At 41.9% G+C, this 23,496-nt stretch overlaps 1 protein-coding gene and 1 pseudogene across 2 annotated transcripts in view; one reads left to right on the forward strand and one right to left on the reverse strand.

Annotated features, from left to right (window-relative positions):
• The first annotated feature begins 800 nt into the window (after window positions 1-800).
• Window positions 801-23,496, forward strand: part of STX6 (syntaxin 6) — a 53,766-nt gene continuing 31,070 nt past the window's right edge. For both annotated transcript variants that reach the window (XM_055319166.1, XM_055319165.1), the window contains exons 1-2: window positions 801-1,076; window positions 22,378-22,547. In XM_055319166.1, coding sequence (XP_055175141.1) covers window positions 1,042-1,076; window positions 22,378-22,547 — 205 coding nt within the window. In that variant the 5' untranslated portion in view covers window positions 801-1,041. The remainder of the gene's footprint in view (window positions 1,077-22,377; window positions 22,548-23,496) is intronic.
• LOC129505865 (40S ribosomal protein S15a-like) lies at window positions 6,863-7,238 on the reverse strand (annotated as a pseudogene).

A 23,496-nucleotide genomic window follows, 5' to 3' on the forward strand; every position in this document is an offset into this window, starting at 1 on the left:
ACAGTATCCGTGGCTCTGCCCTGCCCAGAGTGTGTGACCACAGGAAGTCTTGAAACCTCTGAACTTTGGTGATTTACAAATTGGAAATAATGCCTTCTCCCCAGGAATATTGAAATAACGCACATCCAGCCCATTAGGGCATTGCGGAACACACAGTAAGACCTACATAAAGGAGTTGTGCAACATTATCAAGAGTCAGATAAGGTATACGAGCGAGCTTTATGGCAAGGGCGAGATGGAATTAATTATAAATCAGTGAGAGTGACAAAACATGAGAGACACCTAACTCTGGGAAACGAACAAGGGGTAGAGGAAGGGGAAGTGGGGGGGGGTTGGGGTGACTGGGTGACGAGGGGGGCACTTGGCGGGATGAGCACTGGGTGTTATGCTATATGCTGGCAAATTGAACTCCAATAAAAAAAATAAAGTTATACCATAAAAAAAATTATAAATCACATGTCATCAAAATAAAGCGTTAAAAGTGCAGGAAAGGTAAAAGGATAGTACGAATCAGGTCCTAATTGCACCCCCCAGTAGGGAGCAGGCAGCGGGTCCCCCAAAGCCTGAGTGGGCGAGCACGGCGGGGGCGGGGGGCGGAGCCAGACCGCGGGACCACGCCCACCCGCCTCAAGCCCCGCCTCCAGGGCTGCGGGACGCACCGCCCAAGCCCCGCCGACGGGGGCGGGGCTGGCCCTGGTCACGTGAGCGCGGGTGCGGAAGTGGTGCAGCGGGCGGCGTCTGTGGTTGGCCGCGGCCGCGGGTGCCGGGGGCGGGGTCAAGCCGGCCAGACGCGCCGGGAGGAGCCGGGGGAGGAGGCCGGCGCGGGCCCGGCGTCAGGTTCGGGGATTCGGTGTGCGGGCCGAGCGAGCGCTGGAGCCGCGGCGGTCCCGTGCGCCCCGGCCTGCGCGCGCAGCTGCTCTGGGTTCCCCGGGCCGAGGCGCCGGCGGCTGCGGCAGGCCGGTGGGGTGGGCGGAGGGAGGCTCGGCGGGCGCGGGCGCGGGCGCCCTGTGCGCGGAGCAGGCGCGAGGCAGCCGGGACGCCATGTCCATGGAGGACCCCTTCTTTGTGGTGAAAGGGTGAGTGTCCCCGAGGGCTCCGCTGGAGGAAGAGGTGGCGGTGCTGCCCGCCTGCACCTCCCCGCGCGTCTCCTTGGAGGGGGAGGGGAGACAAGTGGCGGCTATAGGGACGGCTTAGCTTGCAGGGCCATGACCAAGCGTCCGGAGACGTGCCCTCCCCGTCCTACCTGGACTGTGAAACCCGCCGTGCGCCCCCAACCAAGCCGCTGGGGCAAGGGGACCCCTTTAGGGCTGTGCACGGAGATGCAACTGGTTAGGGGTTCGAGGGGATCAGCAGCTCTGCAGGTGGGCGGGGAGACAGTCGTCCCAGCCCTCACTGGGGTTCTAGTGGAGCACGGGGCCCTACTTCGAAGGAGGGAAAACAGCATCTGGGCAGGAAAAGGGAAATGGCCCTCCTGAGCTTTGTAGTTGGCGTTGCTGGGGGGTGGACTCCCATTGTCCATTGAGTTTGGAGCGCCGGCCCGCAGAGCGGCGAGACCACAACACGCCCAGAGGCGTCTGAGCACGTTTGCAGGCTGGGCTGCGGGGGAGCAGGGCTCCGGCAGACAACTCAGTTCAGTGGGGGCGTTTGTACTGAGTAATAGGAGGGGAGGGAAGCAGTCGTTCGAACTCGGCGATGATGTTGGAAGGAAAACAACATGAAATCAGCCAAACTAAACTTTCCTCAGCTTTCTATTAGCAACTGGGATTTTCCCACAGTGCTAAAGGAAGTGAGTGCTTTCTTTTTTAACTCTCTGATTTCATCCAGGCTCTTTGACAGGTTTCCCCCATTTCTTATCCAGCCTTTCAGAACAGGACTGCCTCAACTTATTTTTCCTCCCCCGCCCCTATGAGCTGTCCTGACTCCATCTTTGATTGCTCGGTTGTTTGGAGATACAAACTTTCTTTGCATTCTGTTATCTTTGGAGCCATTAGGCAAATGCAAAATAGATGGATTCGCATGCTGTTGTAACTTGTCAGCTTTATGTTTTAAATGTCAGTCATGGAAAAAATCCGAGAACTACGAAGATCCCAGGTACTAATAACCACGAAGTGTCCCTTTGCTTGCAACTAGTTGCTGCTAGCTTCCTATTTCTGTAGTGGTAAAAGCTGACCAGTTGTTTGTGTTTTTTTGAGGCTTTTTCTCAGAAAATTTACATGGTTCTGTAGGTGAAGTCCTTTGTTATCCATGATACAATAAAATATATGCTTCATGACATTTCCCTGAAAGGTTTTTCTCTTCATCCTAAGGTAGATGGGGAAATGCAGAGTCATAGATTGATCAGTAATATGTGGCTCTCTACCTCGAAAATGTGTTGTTAGATTAGTTTAGGGGTTAGTTTTTGAATGTTAAAGCCGTGTGTCTTTCCCTTGAATGAAAGTTCTTAATGCTTAGGTTGCAAAGGTTATCTCTGGCAGTGGAAGCCAGGGATAATCAGAAATTTTTCGTTTGTTTGATTTTTAGTGAAATCTCTGAAAATGCTAAGCTCTGCCATCTTGGTCTTTTTTTCCGGGTGGTATCCAGTTGAGTCTCCCAGTGCTCGCTCACTGATTAGATATCACTGCTGTATTAGAACATTGGCCCGGATTCTTGGTTGACTTTTGTATCCTTTTGGCTCATGTCCTTAAGGTGTCTGAAGGAAGGGATTCACAATACCTTCTGCTGTAAAAGGTAAAGTTAGCCGCATGGGTGTGTCCAGACTGTGATAGAATATCTGGGGGACTGTGTACCTCTGTTTATTAAAAGTATTGAAAATGCATCGCAGAATGTGGAAAGATTAAATGCTTAAGTTGTGGCCCTTTGCCCAGAAGCGGATGGTTCTGAGAAGCAACTTACCCCCCAAATTAAGTAGAAATGACAGGTGATAAATTAAGCACTGAAGCGAATCTTACAGGTTAAGTGCCCCGGAAGTTCTGAGAAAAGCAACTCATTAGAAATGGTTACGATTGGAAAAGCTTTTAGAAGGAGTAATAGGTCTTGAATTAGGTTTTGAAGATAGGTAGAATTGAGATAACTCAGGCCTGTGTCTCATCTGGACTCTTATTAAAAAGAGTCTCTTAATTGGTCTGCCTACTTCTAGTCATCTGCCCTTGATTATATTGAGTTAGTGCTGTCTAAAATATAATATGGGCCATATATGTCATTTTATATTCCCTAGTAGCCAGGGTAAAAAGTAAAAAGAGAGGCACTTGGATGGCCTAGTCGGTGGAGCATGCTACTCGATCTCGGAGGCATGAGTTCAAGCCCCACATTGGGCGTAGCTCTCACTTAAAAAAAAAAAAGTAAAAAGAAACTGGTGAAATTAATTTTAATGTCATCTTTAATGTAGTCAAAATATCTCAGCATGTGGTTAATATAAAGATTATAATAGGATATTTTACTCTTTTGTACTAAGTTTTCTAATTTGGAGTGTATTTTACACATAGCCCATCTCAATTTGGACACTGAATTTTTCATCAGAAATATTTGTTCTATATTTAGAGTTCGTTAGATTTATAGTTGAAAATGTAGATTCACATACCCAAACATTCCAAACGTACTTGAAAATTTTCCAGTTACTGAAATGCTTATCAGTTTTTAAGTTGAAATTAATTGAAATTTAAAAGGTAGTTCCTTGGTCACACCAGTGCATTGCAGGCGTTCAGTCATCACATGTGAGGCCCACATTGGGCAGCAGAGGTGTAGCTCTTGGGCAGCAGAGGTATAGCGCTTCTAGAACCCGAGCAGGGCCTCCCTACTTAACATTAGTTAGTGGCTGGCTGTTGCATACAGAATAAAGTCCAAGCACTTCGTGACCACCAGGATCCAGCCTTCCAGACCTCCACCCACTCTGCCTACCCACAGCTCAGAGCTCCAGCAAGGTCAGACTGAGAGATTATGACCACAGTACTGGGTGCTCTTACTCCACATACACTCACTCTGCCTGGTTCACCCACTAAGTTTTGAAGATTCAGTGTAAGCATCTGCCCAGCCTCCAGGACGTGCTTCCCCTTGGCACTTGTAACACATTTTTGCACCTCTTCCTCTGGCTGTGTTTCATTATTATATTAGACTCTGAGCTCTGAGGGTTGGGACTGTTTATTTTTCCTGTATTTCCAGCCCAACACCTTGAATATGCAGCATAAATGTTAAATAAATACTCATGGTGGTGGTGGTGCTGGTGGTTAAGGAGTAGTGATTCATGGGTGGGCACGTTGCCAGCAAATGCCCTGCGATGAGCACTGTGTATTAGAAATTATCAAGGAGAGCATCCCAGGTGGTGTAGGAAGTTTATTTAGGGGAAGTAATAATAATAGCTAACATTTAAAGGACGCAACTCTGATGCAGGCATTTTGTGCTAAGTAAGCACTTTATAAAAATTTTCACTTGATGGGAACAGCTCTGCAATGTGGATACTAGCCACATTTTAGAGATGAGGAACTGAGGGAGCACAGAGGGGTTAAGTTATTGGCCTGGGGTCACACAGCTAATAAGTGGTAGACCCAGGATTCCAATTTGAACTGCCTGATTCTACTCACACGGTTAATACTTCATAGTACAGGTAGAAGAGGGTAGAAGGTAGAAGCCATTGGAGATTTTTAAATCTGGGAAAAGGCATGAAATTGGAAGTTTTAGGAATATTGATTTGGTAGTACTGTTGGATGCATCAGTATGAGGGAAAGATTTAAAGGGGGACCAGTTAGCTGTTTTCGTCTGGATCTGCAATTCTTAATGCCTCAATGTTTGAGACTAGTTTTGTGAGGTTTTGACACTATCAGAGCAGAGGAGAACACCACCACATGGGACAGCTAAGCTCTTAGGGCACATGTAGCCCCCACCTGGTGTAGACATTCACAGTGGTATTTACACCAGAACTCAGGTCCCTGAAACTCCAGGCGCTACTGAATCACCTCTGGCCTGCCCTTAACTTGTAGCCTCTCTGGTAGATCCTCTCCATGTGTTCTCACTGGGTGAGCTTGGTTATTCCCATTGTGTCCGGTACTCCCTGTCTATCTCTGCACATCCAGGTCGCTCTGGCCCTGCTCTCTCACCTCCCTACGAATGCTGGACCAGACCTTCCTTCTCTCAGCAGTCCACTCCTGACTCCGCATTCTCGTTCAGTCCTGTGTCCACTTACTTGGTCATCCTATCCTATCAGTGCCATCCCTCGGATATTTCTGGAATCTTCTCTCCCTCTCTAGTTATGGTTCTGCTACCCTAGTTCATGTCCTTGTTCTCGCCCACCTGGATTCCTGTAAGCAACTTCTTCAGCAGGCCTCGCACTGCTACCAGATGTGTCCACAGAGACATGATCAAGTCATTTCTCTATTCAGCATCCTTTATTCTAAATACTTATTGAGTGTCTGGTTTTGTTTGCTGGGAGCTAAGGGTAGAGCAGTGAACAGACAACATCCCATCCTTATGGAGCTTACATTTTAGGGACAGGAAACAAATACATGATATGTCAGGTGGTGATCAGTTCTGTAAGAATAAAGGTGGGTAATAAGAAATGAAAAGTGGGTTCTGGATGTAATTTTTCTTTTAATCTGACTTTTTATCAGGAGGCAGTGGAGTTTGGTGAAAGAACTGATTTTTGGTAATTGGGCTGACCCAGCATTGGCATCTCACCTTTCAATTACTTGGTGTAACTTGTCAGTTCTCCTGTTTGAACCTATTTGTACAAAATGGCTTAGCAATATACAAAATTGACTTAACAATACTGTGTTATTGGTCATAAGGATTAAATGACTTAATGCGTGTAAATTGCCTAGCAGTTGGGGCATATATTAAAATAAACATTTTCCTTTGAATGTCTTATGTTTGTTTCCATCCAGATAAACTGCCCTTTCTGAGAGGAAAGACCATTTTTGAGTAACATTTAAAATAATGTCAAACTAATATATGCTTATTTTAGAAACTCTAGGAAACAAAAATAAAAAAGAATAAAAATGTGTTGAAATGCGACCATCCAGAAATAATTTGTTAAAATTTTGATGTATTTTTCTTCTTTCTTTCTTTCTTTCTTTCTTTCTTTCTTTCTTTCTTTCTTTCTTTCTTTCTTTCTTCCTTCCTTCCTTCCTTCCTTCCTTCCTTCCTTCCTTCCTTCCTTCCTTCCTTTCTTTCCTTTCTTTCCTTTCTTATTGAGAGACACACAGAGAGAGAGACAGAGACATAGACAGAGGGAGAAGCAGGCTCCATGCAGGAAGCGTGATGTGGGACTCGATCCCGGAACTCCGGGATCACACCCTGAGCCAAAGGTGGATGCTCAACCACTTGGCCACCCAGGCGTCCTTATCTTTATTTCTATTAATAGTTTTAGGTAATACTTTTCATTAGTTTTTGATCTCTTACTATATATCAGGCACTGTGCTAAGAACCTAATTATCTTTTTTTTTTTTAAAGATTTTATTTATTTATTCATGAGAAGCACACACAGAGAGAGAGGCCGAGACACAGGCAGAGGCAGAAGCAGGCTCCATGCAGGGAGCCTGATGTGGGACTCGATTCTGGGTCTCCAGGATCACACCCCAGGCTGAAGGTGGCACTAAACCTCTGAGCCACTGGGGCTGCCCCCTAATTATCTTTTTAATCCTTAGGAAGTAAGTACTTGTACTACTATCATTTTCCAAATGAAGAAAAAGAAACAGTAAAAACAACAACAACAAAACTTCAGGCTTATAAGCTTATAAGTGGAAAAGCCAGGATTTATATTTGTGTGTATTATTATTGAATAATTATTTTAGAAATTGGGTATAATCTTTTTATCTGTTTTTTTTTTCCATTGAGGCATTTTATTTGCATGTATATATTACATCCCTAGATAAAGTTATCCCAGGATTTTCCTTCCTGTGTGTTTTTGTCTTGCTTCTTGATGGTCCATGATATCCGATGAGGTTGTCAGTACAATGAAACCAAACTGGTAGGATGGGAACAAATTCTTCTGCCGTTTTTCTAGATCTTTGAGTTGTACATCACATCTAGGGCTGATCACTCCACACCTGTTTAACCTGCTTATGAGGTTCACAATAATTTTCCCAGCTCTGTGATCATCAGTGATTTCAAATTTGCCAATGTAACCATGCTTCATCATCACAGTTAGGAACCAGACAAATGACTTTGGAGCATGGCCTAATAAGAACCTGGTGTTTGCCTCTCTTTTCAGCATCGTTAATGCTCTTCAGAGCATCTGCTAGGACATTCATGTGCACATTATGGCAGCACAGAAAAATGGCGGAAAGAGGATGGGAGGGCCATATGTATTTTTCTATATCCTTAAAATGTCTTCAGTGGAGTGGGCTTTTAATGACCTCATTGTATTTTGTCATATAATTGTAATATAAATTACAGCCTAGGACGACAGTTATGTTTCTAATTTTTCACAATTACAAATACAGTAGCAAGGAGAATGAATGCCTGACAGGTCTTTATTGCTGCTTCTGTTTATTTCCATAGCCTGTATCCCTGTAGCAGAATTACTAATATGGAGCATAAGCACATTTTCAAAGCTTCTGAGGCGTATTACCAGATTGCCCTCCAGAATCCACTGCTATCTCCACTCTCTCCCCGACCCCATCCATTTCCTCTGATCTCTTAATAATACTGGGCTCATTTTAAGAAATCTTTACTAATATATGAGGTGATAAAAATACCATATTTGAATTCTGTTATTTCCATCTTTGTATTTAGTAGGGACTCATGCAGTGCTTGTTTGATGAGTGAATCAATTTTGAGTTTTGGGTTCTATATTTTTCCCTCTCTTGTTGGCAGCCTTTTAGAATTTGCAACTTCTAATCAAACCGGCCAAGAAAACCACAAAATGAAGCATTGGGATATTAGGGTCTGTTGGTACCCAGTGAGCCTCTCCTGTAGGTAAAAGGCATGAATGTTGTGGCTTTTTAATATTTTGTTGTTTTGGAGGCTTTGTATGCCTGAATAAGGATAATTTCCAGGTTCTTGGCTGTAGATCAATGTTGAAATAATGGCATAAGTAAGCAGATGAGCAATATGGTATATATTATGTTGTATTCTCTAACCAATACTTGTCCATATGTGCAGGCTTTTTAACTCTAGATTATGAGTTCCTTGAAGGCAGGCAGCGTGCATTGTATTCACAATGTTGAGAAAACTGTTTATTGGTATAATCAGTGAAAAAGAAGTCTCTTGTTTGTAAGGTAATTTTAGTCTAATAAAATTGAATGTAAGTCAAATCTCACATTCTACTTTTTAAAATCAGAATCAGATGTTTCACGATAAGAACTTTGCAAACATGTGTTACAGATTTATGGAATGTCTAATACTGTATTTAGCTGACATTGTAGTCTCGTGGGACAAGACTATGCAGATACACAGAGTGTAGGTGAAAGACAATATGCATCGTGTGTAAGATTTTAGAGTTGAGATGTTAAGGAGACTGAAGTAGGGAAAGACCCCTGTGGGAATGCTGGTCAAGGACATTTTAGTGAAGCAAGTATAGGGGCTCATTCTAGCCCTTAGAAGAAATGTCTGCTGTTCATTTGCAGAGATGTAGGGACTCTTGGCTGGGGAAGCAGCCAGCAGAAGTCTAGAGCCAGGAACCAGAAAAGGGAGGACAGGCAGGAGACCTGCCAACTGACACAGATTTTGTTTTCATGAGAAATCAGGTTGAATATTAAAGTCGGCCAGTTTGCAGGGGTGAGGGGGCGAGAGAGCTTACCCAGTTGAGTTTAAATGTACTGTGTTTCCTATTGTAAGTTCTTAATCAGGAGGCAGTTTTAACTAGCAGTTACTGTTTACTCACCTGTGGGCAAACAACTGTTAAGGGCTCAAACCCTGATCTTCTAATTCCACAAAGGAAGTAGATTTGTCTGGAGGCTTAGCAAAGATGGGATTGGATAGGTCTAGGTACTGGAAGGCACCTCATAGTCAGGGTCAGAAGCATTTGAGGCAAACAGCCAAGATGTCTGAGCCCCAGTTCTCCTGCTTGTTCAACGAGTGCAGAATAGATATTTTGAAAGTTCCTTCCATATCTAAAATCCAGTGATTGGGCTTAGGTGAGAAGTTTAAGAGGAAGAGTGTCTAGACAAGTTTCAAATCTTGGAAGATAGAGGCACTGTTGACTGACAACAGGAAGCAGGTTTTTTTTTTCTATTTTACCTTTTTTGTTTGAATACTTGCTTTTTTTTGTTTGTTATGGTTTGATTTAGTTTTTTTGGTTTTGTTTTTTGTTTTTTCTGTAGGCAGGATAGGATCAGTTTGGTTTTAGGCAAATGGAATGTCTTCTAGGCACCTGAAAATATAGGAGTTAATCCTGTGTGAGTGGTTAGGGTTGATAAAGCAGTTGGGAAATCTTCAGCTGAAAGGGATCTTTTGAACCTGAGTATTGATATGCACCTAGTAGCTATAAAAAGTGCTGAGAAACAGGAGGACCAAGCAGAGGAGGAAGAAAGAGAAAACTGGTGGAAACCAGAAGAACACAATGACACAAAAACAAAGGAAGTGAGAATTTCAAGCAAACAGATACGAAGGCTGTAGTGGCAAGTACATTGAAAGTGAGCATGAGTTCAAGCTCATCGTGACTTTGACCTACCATGCCATCGGTAGTAGAAGTCCTATCCCAGGGGAGTCGTGGAAGCAGCCGCAAATTGAGGTCAAAATTGTATGCAACTGTAGATAACTAAGTAGAGATAGTTTTTACCCCACGAGAGTAATTGCAAAAGGTGTCACAGTGCAGTTGAGTTTGGAAATGACAGTGAGGTCAAGTGAAAGTGTGTGTGTGTTTCCCCTTAAATACAAAAGATGTGAGTATGGAAATCAAGAAGTCAAGAGCTCCTCCCTTACCTAGCATGAGAGATTGGTAGTGGAGTGAGGTTGGTAGGATATGGGGCCAGTGGCAGTGGGAGGGGTGGTGGCGGGACATATGGTTGCAGAGGCTCACACAGCCTGGGTTTTCCAGGATTCATTACTAGAATGGAAACCATCTGCCTTTCCTAGCCTCTCAGTATATTGATGAAATAGGAACCTCTCTATAAAGAGTCATGCAGAATGAGCACTGCCCCAGATACTGATATTGTGGCGGATTGTATTTTTCCAAAGGTGACCACCCCAGTATATATCCTGCCCCATTTGCTTTTCTTAAGTTGTGAAACTGGCATTCTTCTATCAAGCTGTGATCCTAGTCCCTTTCCCTGGAACCTGGGCAGACCTTTGTAACTGCCTCACCTGACAGAATGAAGCGGAAATACCACTGCTTGACTCCCAAAGCTCAAATCCTAGGAGAGAGGCAGTACAGCATCCACCTGCATCTTTCTGACTCAGGACACAAGGCTGGGGTGTCCTGAGCGAACATGTAAGAAGTCCAGCTATCCCAAAGCGACTGTGCTAGGGAGAGCACGTGAAGAGACATAGACACAGAAGATACTACCAAGGAGCCTGTGTTCTTGCAGCCACACTGTGCAGCAGGGACCAGGCATCTCTTCTATATTTGGCATGATTTCCTGACCCACAGAATCCGTGAGCATAATAAATGTTTGTTTTACACCACTGCATTTTGGGGTGCTCATTCTACAACCACAGTAACTGGAACAGATGCCAATTCAGTCTTATCAGCAAGATCAAAGAAGAAGGAAATCAGAAGCCTGATGGGGGTTGCAGCTACAGTTATCCGGCAACTTGTTGGCATAACCAAATGCAGTTTCTGTGAAACCAAATCTCCCTAATGGCTGAGATACTCCATTCTCCAACTTTATTGAGAAACTTGGTGATATCTAGATAAGAAAACTGATTTTTGTGGATATCTAGATGTAATGCCCTCAGCCCTTGAGGTTGGTTGGGATGTTGGGCCCTTCTCCATGGTGGAACAGACTAGAATGTTGTCTGCGAGAGACTTGGCTAGCAATGACAGGGTTAGTGTTTGGCTCGCTTCCGAAACAAACTAGGTTAGTCCTGACAGTGTCAACTTTTTATTTATAATGAGTGGAAGAATCTGATTTTAAAAGCTTTGATGACTTCATTTTTGCCCAAAAGATACATTCTTCAAAGATGCAGACTGTGTTTTCACTTTTGACAGTTGGTTTTGACAGTTCCCTGGGCATTGAGGCAGGCTATAGTGAAGGACCTTCATTCTGGTGTTCATGTAGTTTAATCCGTGAGGATATAACAGCTCCCTTGATTTCGATCAACTGTTTGGTGGACAGCAAGGCAGAAGAGCTTCAGCTCTAGCATTTTCTAACACTATGACACTAGTTGCCCATGAACTGTGTAAGACAGAACTGACTTTGGAAACATCTGCAACAGATGGGCAGCAGAAAATCTGTTTGACTATTGTGGGGACCTTTTCTGGGTCAGGAGCTAAACCCATACTTCCTAGGAAAGTAATTAGCAAGTTTTTGGTGGAATGGGGCCAGACAGGATTTCCAGAGCTGTTGGTGAGCCGCTCGTTATTAACCATGGAGTTTGCTAAGCCAAGGAGCTCCAAAAATTCAAGGTATACCTAGCCCATCATGGAAAGTTCTGGGTGTCAGACTTAAGTCATCCCCTTCACATAGTTGAAAGAAAAACCTCAAATAGGTAAACCAGACTTCACGGAGAAAGAAAGCCGTGTTTTGTGATTTTGACCTTTCTGGAGACTATAGACAAAAGTGGATCTCTCTTGCCTAAGGAGTCAGCAGCTGTAGCCATCTGGTCCGGGTGCTGTGCTCCTCACGGGGTGCTGTGCTCACATGGGCCGTGTGTGTGGGGAGTGCCTAACTAGCCACTTTTTAAAGTAGCTACTCCTTTGCCCTTCCTGAGAAAGCAGTCTGAAGAAAATTCAGTGGGCTCTTCTTCCCTTTGTTAAAACCCTCACAAGAGGCGTCTGGGTGGCTCAGTGGCTGTGCATCTGCCTTTGGCTCAGGTCGTGATCCCAGGGTCCTGGGATCGAGTTCCGAATCAGGCTCCCTGTCTCCCTCTACCTATGTTTCTGCCTCTCTCTTGTGTGTCTCTCAGGAATAAATAAATAAAATCCTCATGAATCTGAAACAGATGATACTGTTACATACTCCTCTTTTTTTTTTATTTTAAAGATTTTATTTATTCAGAGAGACAGAGAGAGAGGCAGAGACACAGGCAGAGGGAGAAGCAGGCATCATGCAGAGAGCCTGACATGGGACTCGATCCAGGGTCTCCAGGATCACGCCCTGGGCTGCAGGCGGCGCTAAACCGCTGCACCACCTGGGCTGCCCCATACTCCTCTTTTTATTGTTGTTTTCCTCTGTCCTGTTAATTGATCAGTCTGGAATGCCTAATGATTGCAGGTACTTAGTTTCAGATATTTACAAATGCTTCCTAATTGAGGAAGTTATATCACTAGAGTTTCACACATTATTAGTTGTGTCTTGTGGCTCTTGAAAGTGATCAGAAATCCCAGGTTCTCACAGTGAGTTACCACCTCACACCAGTGAGAATGGTGAAAATTAACATTCAGGAAACAACAAATGTTGGAGAGGATGTGAAGAAAGGGGAACTCTGTTGCACTGTTGGTGGGAACGTGAACTGGTGCAGCCACTCTGGAAAACTGTGTGGAGGTTCCTCAAAGAGTTAATAATAGACCTGCCCTACGACCCAGCAACTGCACTGCTGGGGATTTACCCCTACGATACAGATGCAGTGAAATGCTGGGACACCTGCACCCCGATGTTTATAGCAGCAGTGTCCACAGTAGCCAAACTGGAAGAAGCCTCGGTGTCCATCAAAAGATGAATGGATAAAGAAGTTGTGGTCTATATAGGCAATGGAATATTACTCAACCATTAGGAATGACGAATACCCACCATTTGCTTTGGTCTGGATGGAACTGGAGGGTATTATGCTGAGTGAAGTAAGTCGGAGAAGGACACACATTATATGGTCTCATTCATTTGGGGAATATAAAAAATAGTGAAAGTGAATAAAGGGGAAATGAGAGAAAATGAGTGGGGAAATATCAGTGAGGGTGACAGATCATGGGAGACTCCTAACTCTGGGAAACGAACAAGGGGTGGTGGAAAGGGAGGTGGTTGGGGGGATGGGGTGACTGGGTGACAGGCACTGAGGGGGCCACTTGGTGGGATGAGCACTGGGTGGTATGCTATATGTTGGCATATTAAACTCCAATAAAAATACACACACAAAAAAAAATCCCAGGTTCTGGGATCCCTGGGTGGCGCAGCGGTTTGGCGCCTGCCTTTGGCCCAGGGCGCGATCCTGGAGACCCGGGATCGAATCCCATATCGGGCTCCCGGTGCATGGAGCCTGCTTCTCACTCTGCCTGTGTCTCTGCCTCTCTCTCTCTCTCTGTGACTATCATAAAAAAAAAAAAAAAATCCCAGGTTCTCTAGAAAATTCTGGTTACCATTAATATTTGGCTTAAAAAAGGATTTGTGACACATGTTGTTTTCTATTCTCCTTTCATGCCTTCTTTTCCAGGCTAGCCCTAAGCTGTAGTGCAGTTGGGAAATGTTTTAACTTGGAGGGACCCCACGAGCTGCTTGCTAAAATAGGATTCCTTGACACACTGCAGGTTTTGGCTTTTCTAGATTTGAACCATTGCTGATAGTTCCCACCTTTGTAATTCCTTGAAACGTTTGTCTTAGAAATGGAAAATAATAAAGAATGAGTAATTTTTTTAAAAAAAGAAAGTTGCAGAATAATGACTGCTTTGCATTTCTTATATCTGGGCCACTAACTGAAAACTAAAGATGAAACCTCTTCAGTGGTTTGGGAGATTGGGAGTGGAATAAGCCAGGTCAGTGGCCAAGGCTGTGGGATGTTGAATATTATTCTGGGATTGCTTTGTGGCGTTTTTCTGATTCCTGTCATTTCTTTGATGTCTTCTTCATAACATGCTTGATTTCACTCTGTGCTGTTAGAACTGGACCCATCCATGTGCCACCCTCCCCCTCACATCTGATTATCAGTGTCTTAGGAGTTGTGGTTACGAACTATGAAAGTGTGGTCCTTGGATCTCAAGGGGTTCTTGACCCTTTCACAGAGGAACCCTTAGCTTAAAACACTTTTCATAATAACCCAGATGTTTACTTTTTCACCGTGCTGACATTTATTTATACCAATGATGCAGAAAGCTGTGGCAGGTAAAACTGCCGGTGCCTTAGTCTAGGTCAGGGCACCTAACTGTACTGGTAGTCACTGTGCTCCTCCCTCGCAGTGAAAAAGGGAAAAAAAAAGGCATATTTCTTTAAAACTGTTCTTCATGGGATGCCTGGGTGGCTCAGCAGTTAAAGCATTTGCCTTTGGTGCAGGGTGTGATCCTGGAGTCCTGGGATCGAGTCCCATATCAGGCTCCCTCCATGGAGCCTGCTTCTCTCTCTGCCTGTGTCTCTGCCTCTCTTTCTCTCTGTGTCTCTCATGAATAAATAAACTCTTTAAAAAACAAAAACTGGGGCAGCCCAGGTGGCTCAGCGGTTTAGCACCATCTTCGGCCCAGGTGGTGGTCCTGGAGACCCAGGATCGAGTCCCACGTCAGGCATCCTGCATGAAGCCTGCTTCTCCCTTTGCCTGTGTCTCTACCTCTCTCTGTGTGTCTCTCATGAATAAATAAATGAAATTAAAAAACCCACAAAAACTGTTCTTCATGAAACAGTAAAAATTATTAATCATATCATATCTTGATTCTCAAAGATACTTTCAGTTTTATTAAGTTATAATTTACCTGCAATAAGATTGACCCTAATTTTTAGCGTACAGTTCTTCAAAATTCGACAAATGGATACAGTCGTGTGTAACCACCACCTCCATGAATAACATATAGGACAGATCCATCCCCCCTAAAAGTTTCTCTATGTCCCTCTGTAACCAAACTAACGTGAATTTGCTCCTTGGTGAGTCACAGATAAAAACTATACCAGGTGATGTCCTGAGCACTAGGTGTTATATACAACTGATGAATCACTGAACTCTGCCTCTGAAACTGATGATAAACTATATGTTAATGAATTGAATTTAAGTAAAATAAAATGAAAAAAAATATGACACCAGGCAAGTTGTCGCACAGAGGAACCTATTTGCAGCAAATAAGGGGATCACAGGGAATAACTTCCAAAGCTGTGACGCCTGGAGCAAGCATGGGTGGGTTCCTTTTATGTAGGATTAGGATGAATGTTTAAAAAGGGGAGCCTTGTCATCCTATGTAGAGGTGGGTGGAAGGCCAAGCATGTGCCTTAAGGAAACGTGCCCCTGCGTACACTGTATGTTATGTAAATGAGACTTGTGCTCCCCCTTGGGTAGAGATTTTAAGTTACAGTGAGGTAACGGTAGTTGCCGGTTAATCTAGAGGTCCCTCCATGGTCCATCTGTGTGGGCTTGAGTGAGGGGTTATGCTTAAACTGGTCTGGGTGGTCTGGGCTGTGGGGAGGGTCTTGTCAGGTGAGTCACTATTGCTTGAGGGGTGGTAGTTTTCAGTTTTTGGTGATTATGACTAAAGCTACTCTAAGAATTTGCAGGTGGTTGTGTGAACATAAGTTTTTATGTCACCTAGAAGTGAGATTGTTGGGTCATATGGTAAGCATATGTTTAAGAAAGAGCTACATTATTTTCCAAAGTGGCTGTACCATTTTGCATTGCCACTGGAAATGCATGGGAGTTCCACTTAGTCCGCCATCTGGACAGTGCTTTGGCATCGTCAGTTGTTTGTTTTAAGCCATTTTAAGTTTGTGGTAGTATCTCATTGTGGATTTAATTTGCATTTTTTTTCTGATAACTAACGGTAATGAACATCTTGTGTGCTTAGCTGTCACCTGTATGTCATCTTTGGTGAAGTGACTCTTCACATCTTTTGCCCGTTCCCCCCCCCCATTTCTTAATTGGATTTGTTTTCTTGTTAAGTTTTGAGAGTTTTAAAAAAAAATTATATTCTAGATAAAAGACACTGATCAGTTATTTAATTCATAAATATTTTCTCCCAGCCTTAGTACACATTTTACTATTCTGCATGACAAGATGAGAGTATGCCAAAGCATTTTTGCTATATTGTGAAATAAGATGGCTGTCTCCGAGAAAAGCAATTTGTGATTGAGTTGCTAGCTGAAATAGCTCTTTTTTTTTTTTTTTTTTTTTTCTCCACAGATTCTCATTTTTACTTGAAAGAATGCCTGGCAAACTGGTTATTGAGACTTACATATGTTCTCAAATTTCAACATTATCTAAAAAGTAGTTGAGATATTTTCTCAAAAATGAATAAAGTGAACCTGTCACTTAATGGAAAACAATTGACAGTTTTTTGGCTGGTGATAAAATTAGAACTTTTTTAAAAAATAGAATTTTGGAAAGCTTCTATGAACTGCTATCATCTTACAGGTTCTCAATAGTTAAGGTTTTTTTTTTTTTGGACAGAAGTTTATTAAGTAGAGATACAGAGAAAGCTCTCAGAAGTGAGAGGGGTCCCAACAGGGTTGCCCAATAGTTAAGTTTTTCTGATGAGCTTGGTGGAGATATTATATGATTTCGGATATTGTGTAGTGAAAACGGCATTTGCGAGACCTGTGTGATACTGAGTAAACTAATACTTTCCAGATGACCAGACCAGTACATGTGATAAAGTCAAACATGGGTAGGTAAAAGACCCATTCAAAATACCAGGTAGGGTAATGGATTATAATGCATGAAGGGTTCAAAAAGTCTCTGATACAGTTTCATGTTCCACATTGCAACTGACCTTTAAGAAACTGCCACTTTGTTGAGTTTTGGTACAGCGCCAAAAAGGAATATCCGCAATTATCTAAAAAGGCTATTAAAACACTCCTCTGTTTTCCATCTGTCTATCTATATGAGGCTGGATTTCCCTCATATATTTCAACAAAACATGTCAACAGACTGAACATAGAAGGAGATATGAGAATCCGCTGTCTTCCGTTAAACCAGATATTAAAGAGATCTGCAAATGTGAAAAACTGTATTTTTTTTGTTTTAGAAATTTGTTTTTTTTTTTTTGCAAAAACATTAACATGTAGCAGGCTCATTATATTTGATTACTTGATCAATACTTTTTTTAAATGCCTGTTTGAGTTTCTAATATGGTAAATGGCGATAGATAAGTAGCCCACATCAATCTAAGTTCTTTGGGGTCTTCATTAATTTTGAAGGGTCCAAAGGAGCCCTGAGATCAAACAAAGGTATGGATTGCTACTTAAGAGAATTTAATTCCAGCATCATGGCTGTGTTCTGGTGGTGGAGCATGTGGTATGCCCTGGCCTGAGGCTTCTTTGGTTTAAGGCTTCTAGTTCTCAAAAAGGAATTTATATTTACCTTACAGAATTGCTTATTCTTAAATTCTTCAAGATGAGATATCATTATAGATACCTCTAACTCTCTTCCACTCTTACAAATAAACCAAGTACCTCGTACTATGGGAAGATACGTACCTCTTTCTCCACCAAATCAACCAGAAACCTTACTAGAAAGTAAAAACACTTCGTCCTTCCCCTTTTTCTGTTAAATAGTTTCTCATTAGCACTGAAAGTATAAGGCTGAGATGGGAGGAACAGTGAGAGGACTCTGCTAACCCACAAACCAGGTGTTGAAGAGACCTGGAGAGATGTCACTGTTGGCCACATAGCTCAATGAGATATTAAGCCTGGCCCAAGAGCTATATTCTCTGTTTAACACTCAACTTTTAGCTCTCATGAGTATTCTTAAACTGAAATATTCTTGTAAGGCACCTTTCTTCATCTTGTTACTGCTTTATCTTTTTGTACTTAAACTGTCAGAGGGAATAGGATGCATTCAGTTTCTGTCTTAAAGCTATAGGCAGCAAACACCTCAAGTGAACACCCAGAACTGGTTAAGAAATCATTGAAGGATCAAAGCAGATCTCTTAGTTTAGGTGCATGGAGATTATCTTTGTACACAAGAGACCATATGGTTACAAAATGATTCCTTTTTGGCTTTTATATGCAGTAGTCTTCAATTATAACATTTAAATTGTGGCTATAGACCCATTGTTAGAAGGCCAGATTTTTTTTTCTTTTCTGTGTCTATCTTTATTTGCATTTTCAAAAAGTTACAGTGTCATTCTCACTGCGCCAATATAGAATGCTACCTCAAGAGTGGTTGGTCTTTTTTTTTTAATCTCACTTTTATTTATCTCTTTTTCCGAGTTTTAATTTAAATTTCAGTTAACCTACAGTGTAATACTAGTTTTAGGTATAGAATTGAATGATTCAACACTTCTATACATCACTGGGTGCTCATCAGGACAAGTGTCCTCCTTCATCCCATCACCTGTTCAACCCAAATCTCTCCTCCTTCATCTCCCCACTGGTAACCATCAGTGTGTTCTCTACAGTTAAGAGTCTGCTTCTTGGTTTTCCTTTCTTCCCCATCAACCCATGTTTCTTTTCTTGTTTCTTAAATTCCACATATGAATGAAATCATACAGTATTTGTCTTTTTCTCACTTTGCTTAGCGTAACACTCTCTAGCTCCATTCAAGTCAAATGACAGATTTCATTCTTTTTATGGTTGAGTAATATTCCTCTGTATGTGTATCTGTGTATCTTCTTTATCCATTCATCAGTTGATGGACACTTGGGCTTTTTCCATAATTTGGATATTGTTGATAATGCTGCTATAAACATCAGGGTGCATGTAACCCTTCAAATTAGTATTTTTGTATCTTTTGGGTAAGTACCTAGTAGTGTAATTGCTGGATTTTAGAGTAGTTGTATTTTTAACTTTTTTGAGGAACCTCCATACTGTTTCCAGATTGGCTGCACCAGTTTGCATTCCTGCCAACAGAGGATGAGGGTTCCCCTTTTTCCACATCCTCGCCAACATCTATTGTTTCCTGTGTTGTTAATTTTAGCCATTTTGGCTGGTGTGAGGTGATATCTCCTTGTAATTTTGAGGTGTTTTCTTGATTATGAGTGATGTTGAGCATCTTTTCATGTGTCTGTTGGCCATCTGTATGTCTTCTCTGGAAAATGTCTATTCATGTCTTCTGCCCATTTCTTAACGGGATTATTTGTTTTTTGGGTATTGAGTTTGTTAGGTTCTTTATAGATTTTGGATACTAACCCTTTATCAGATATGTCACTTGCAAATATCTCCTCCCATTCTGAAGGTTGCTTTTTAGTTTTGTTAATTGTTTCCTTAGCTTTGCAGAAGCTTTTTATTTTGATGAAGTCCCAGTAGTTTGTTTTTGCTTCTCTTGCTTCAGGAGACATACCTAGTAAGAAGTTGCTGTGGCCAATATCAAAGAGGTTGCTGCCTGTGTTCTCTAGGATTATGATGATTTTCTCTCTCACATTTAGGTCTTTTATCCATTTTGAATTTGTTTTTGTGTATAGTGTAAGAAAGTGGCCCAGTTTCATTCTTCTGCATGTTGCTGTCCAGTTTTCCCAACACCATTTGTGGAAGAGACTGTCTTTTTTCCCATTGGATATTCTTTCCTGCTTTGTCAAAGATTAGTTGACCATATACTTGCGGGTCCATTCTGGGTTTTCTATTCTGTTCCATTGATCTCTGTGTCTATTTTTGTGCCAGTATCATATTTTTTCTGTTGATAGCTATAGCTTTGTAATATAGCTTGAAGTCCAGAATTGTGAGGACTCTGGCTTTGTTTTTCTTTTTTCTTTTAAAGATTTTACTTATTTATTCATGAGGGTCACAGAGAGAGGCAGAGACTTAGGCAGAGGGAGAAGCAGGCTCCCTATAGGGAGCCCTATGTGTGTGTGGGGGGGGGGGGTTGGGGGGGGAAATTGATCCCAGGACCCCGGCCTGGATCACTTGAGACAAAGGCAGATACTCAAGGACTGAGCAACACCCAGGTGCCCCTGTTTTGCTTTTTCAAGATTGCTTTGGCTATGTGGGCTCTTTTGTGGTTCCATATACATTTTAGGATTGTTTGTTCTATCTCTGAAAAATACTGTTGGTAGTTTGTTAGGGATACCACTTAATGTGTAGGTTGCTTTGGGTAGTATAGACATTTTGGCAATATTTGTTCTCCCAAGCCTTGAGAATGGAAATGGAGAAAATTTTTAAAACCTTGTGGCTGTATCTAATTTGAAAGCATTCTCAATCATACCATTTAATGGTCTAGTTTAATTTTTCTAAGCCAGAAACACACTCATTTGCTATATGTATGTTGTATACCTATATATGTTTAAAGCTATAATATTAGAAAATCTTCTAGTGAGATTTTGGATTTAAAAATGTCTCAGATTAAAGACAAGCTGCTGAATGGGAAAAAATATTTACAAATGACATATCTGATAAAGGGTTAGTGTCCAAAATGTATAAAAGATTGATACAGCTCAAAACCCCCCAAAAAACAATTAAAAATGAGCAGAAGACATGAGCAGGCGTTTCTCCAAAGAAGACATATGGATGGCCAAGGGACACATGAAAAGATGTTCAACATCACTCATCATCAGGGCAATGCAAATCAAAATTACAATGAGATATTACCTCACACCTGTCAGAATGGCTAAAACCAAAAACGCAAGAAACAAGTGTTAGCGAGGATGCAAAGAAATATGAACCCTCATGCACTACTGGTGGGAGTGCAAATTGGTGTAGCCACTGTGGAAAACAGTATAGCAGTTCCTCAAAAATAGGACTACCCAACCACCCAGGAATTGCACTACTAGATATTTGCTTAAAAAAAAAAATACAGTAATTTAAAGGGTTACATGTACCCTTAGGTTTATTGTAGCATTATTTACAATAACCAAGATACAGAAGCAGCCCAAGTATCCATTGATAGATGAATGGGTAAAGAAGATGTGGTATGTGTATTACATACACACACACATATATATATATATACACACAATGAAATATTATGTAGCCAAAAAAGAAATGAAATCTTGTCATTTGGAGAACAACATGGATAGAGCTAGAGGATATAATGCTAAGTGAAATAAGTCAGTGAGAGAAAGACAAATACCATACAATTTCACTCATGTGGAATTTACGAAACAAAACAAATGGGCGGCGGAGAAAAAGACAAATCAAGAAACAGACTCATTAACTATGGAGAACAAACTGATGGTCACCAGAGGGGAGGTAGATGGGGGGATGGGTGAAAAAGGTGATGGGGATTAGGAGTATACTTACCATGATGAGCACTGAGTAATGTATGAAATTTTTGAATCACTGTATTGTATACCTGAAACTCACCTAATACTGTATGTTAACTATACTGGAATTAAAAAAAAATTAAGTCTCAGATTAAAATACTTCCCTTCTGATAAAGAAGATGTGGTTTATGTATACAATGGAATATTACTCAGCCATTAGAAATGACAAATACCCACCATTTGCTTCGACGTGGATGGAACTGGAGGGTATTATGCTGAGTGAAACAAGTCAATCGGAGAAGGACAAACATTATATGGTCTCATTTATTTGAATATAAATAATAGTGAAAGGGAATAGAGGGGAAGGGAGAAGAAATGGGTAGGAAATATCAGAAAGGGAGACAGAGGGATCCCTGGGTGGCGCAGCGGTTTGGCGCCTGCCTTTGGCCCAGGGCGCGATCCTGGAGACCTGGGATCGAATCCCATATCGGGCTCCTGGTGCATGGAGCCTGCTTCTCCCTCTGCCTGTGTCTCTGCCTCTCTCTCTCTCTCTCTCTCTCTGTGACTATCATAAATAAATAAATTAAAAAAAAAAAAAAAAGAAAGGGAGACAGAACATGGAAGACTCCTAACTCTGGGAAACGAACTAGGAGTGGTGGAAGGGGAAGAGGGCGGGGGGTGGGGGTGACTGGGTGGCGGGCACTGAGGGGGGCACTTGACGGGATGAGCACTGGGTGTTATTCTGTATGTTGGCAAATTGAATACCAATAAAAAATAAATTTATTATTAAAAAAATAATAAAATAAAATAACTTCCCTTCTGAAAGACTAGCTATGTAAGTAACCCTTCTTCTACCCTTTTCACCCACACCACCCCTTGCTCCCTAAGAAAAGGAAAGCTGTGTTAGGATTTGTTCATATGAATATAAATTACTATCACACCAAATGGCAGCATATGTTAATGTTAATGTGGCACTTCAATTAATTTGTAGGATTGCTTCTTATGTGACTTTTTAAGTATAGTCTGTTGAGAGAAAAATTAAATTTTGTCCTTCTGAAATAAATTTGAAATAGCTACTTAAATAATGACTATTCCAAGATCAGTTTAGAATATAATATAGTTATTTTTAAACGGTTGAACTTTGATATTTGTCTGGGAGGAGCTTTCTCTAAAGCTCAGAAAACACTTTTGGGAATGGTAGTTGCTGAATATGGTATGTGATCATAAGTGTTAAGTTACGTCAGGCAGTAGTTAGCTTGTTCATGGAACATGTTGTCTGTGATTTCTGTCCTTTCCCTTCACCTTGATTACAGAGAGGTACAGAAAGCAGTCAACACTGCCCAGGGATTATTTCAGAGATGGACAGAGCTCCTCCAAGATCCCTCTACAGCAACGAGGGAAGAAATCGACTGGACCACCAATGAGCTGAGAAACAATCTCCGGAGTATAGAATGGGATTTGGAGGACCTTGATGAGACCATCAATATCCTTTTCTATGGTGCCTATGCCTTTGGGGTAAACAGAACAAGTTTACACGTGAACAAGTTTTTCTCAAGATGTCTCAAGTACATCAATTAGATATTTCCTTTTATAATTGATTGATGTTGCTCTTATTTGTATCATGCCACACTTGAAATAATTGCCTAGTAAACGAAGGCATAAGGGCCACATTCATCTATGGTGTGTGATAAATCCGGCAGTGTGAAGACATTATATAGTGCAGTGGTTATAAGCTCGGACCCTGAAGTCAGACTGTGTGTTCAAGTCCTGGTGACACCAGTTACTGACTGTATGACTCTGGGCACGTTGCTCTCTGCTTCAGTTTCCTCCTTGGTAGAAAGTTAGGATAATAGTAGTACCTGTCTCATAGGGTTGTTGCAAGGTTAGCAGGTAAGTGTGGTGCCTGCTACACAGTGAGCTTCTGTGAGTGTCAGCAGTCATTATTACATAGACGTGAATGCAGACCAGTATCCTACATTGTTAATTAGGAACCAAAAGAAAATCCTTTTGTGGACTTTTTTCCTGTTCAAGAAGTGATGTTACAATGCCACTGTCATCAGAGAGGCATTTTGAATCATGAAACTGCACTTTGTAAAAGTAGATCTGTTACGTTAAGTCATGCTGTTGGTGTTCAGTAAGTCCACTGACCTAACTGATGAACCAGAGAACCATAGCGTTTTTCTTCAGCTGGAAAAATTCCAGTTAATCACAAATTTTGAAGATCTGTCAGTTGCATATTCTCAATTCTCTCTTGTTCTCTCTATAAGTGCAATCTAGGAAACCAGCTTTTCAGGTTCATATAGAGTTGATGTGTGGAGGCCATAATCTTTATAGTTCTGTTAATCATAGTGATCCTAGATGCTTTTTAAATTATTTAAAAAGTAGATTGTTAAAAATTAGTGGAGCAAAATGAGAGGGTAGAATCAGAAGCA

The sequence above is a fragment of the Nyctereutes procyonoides genome, unplaced genomic scaffold (assembly GCF_905146905.1).
Source record: "Nyctereutes procyonoides isolate TBG_1078 unplaced genomic scaffold, NYPRO_anot_genome, whole genome shotgun sequence".
NCBI classification, from domain to species: domain Eukaryota; kingdom Metazoa; phylum Chordata; class Mammalia; order Carnivora; family Canidae; genus Nyctereutes; species Nyctereutes procyonoides.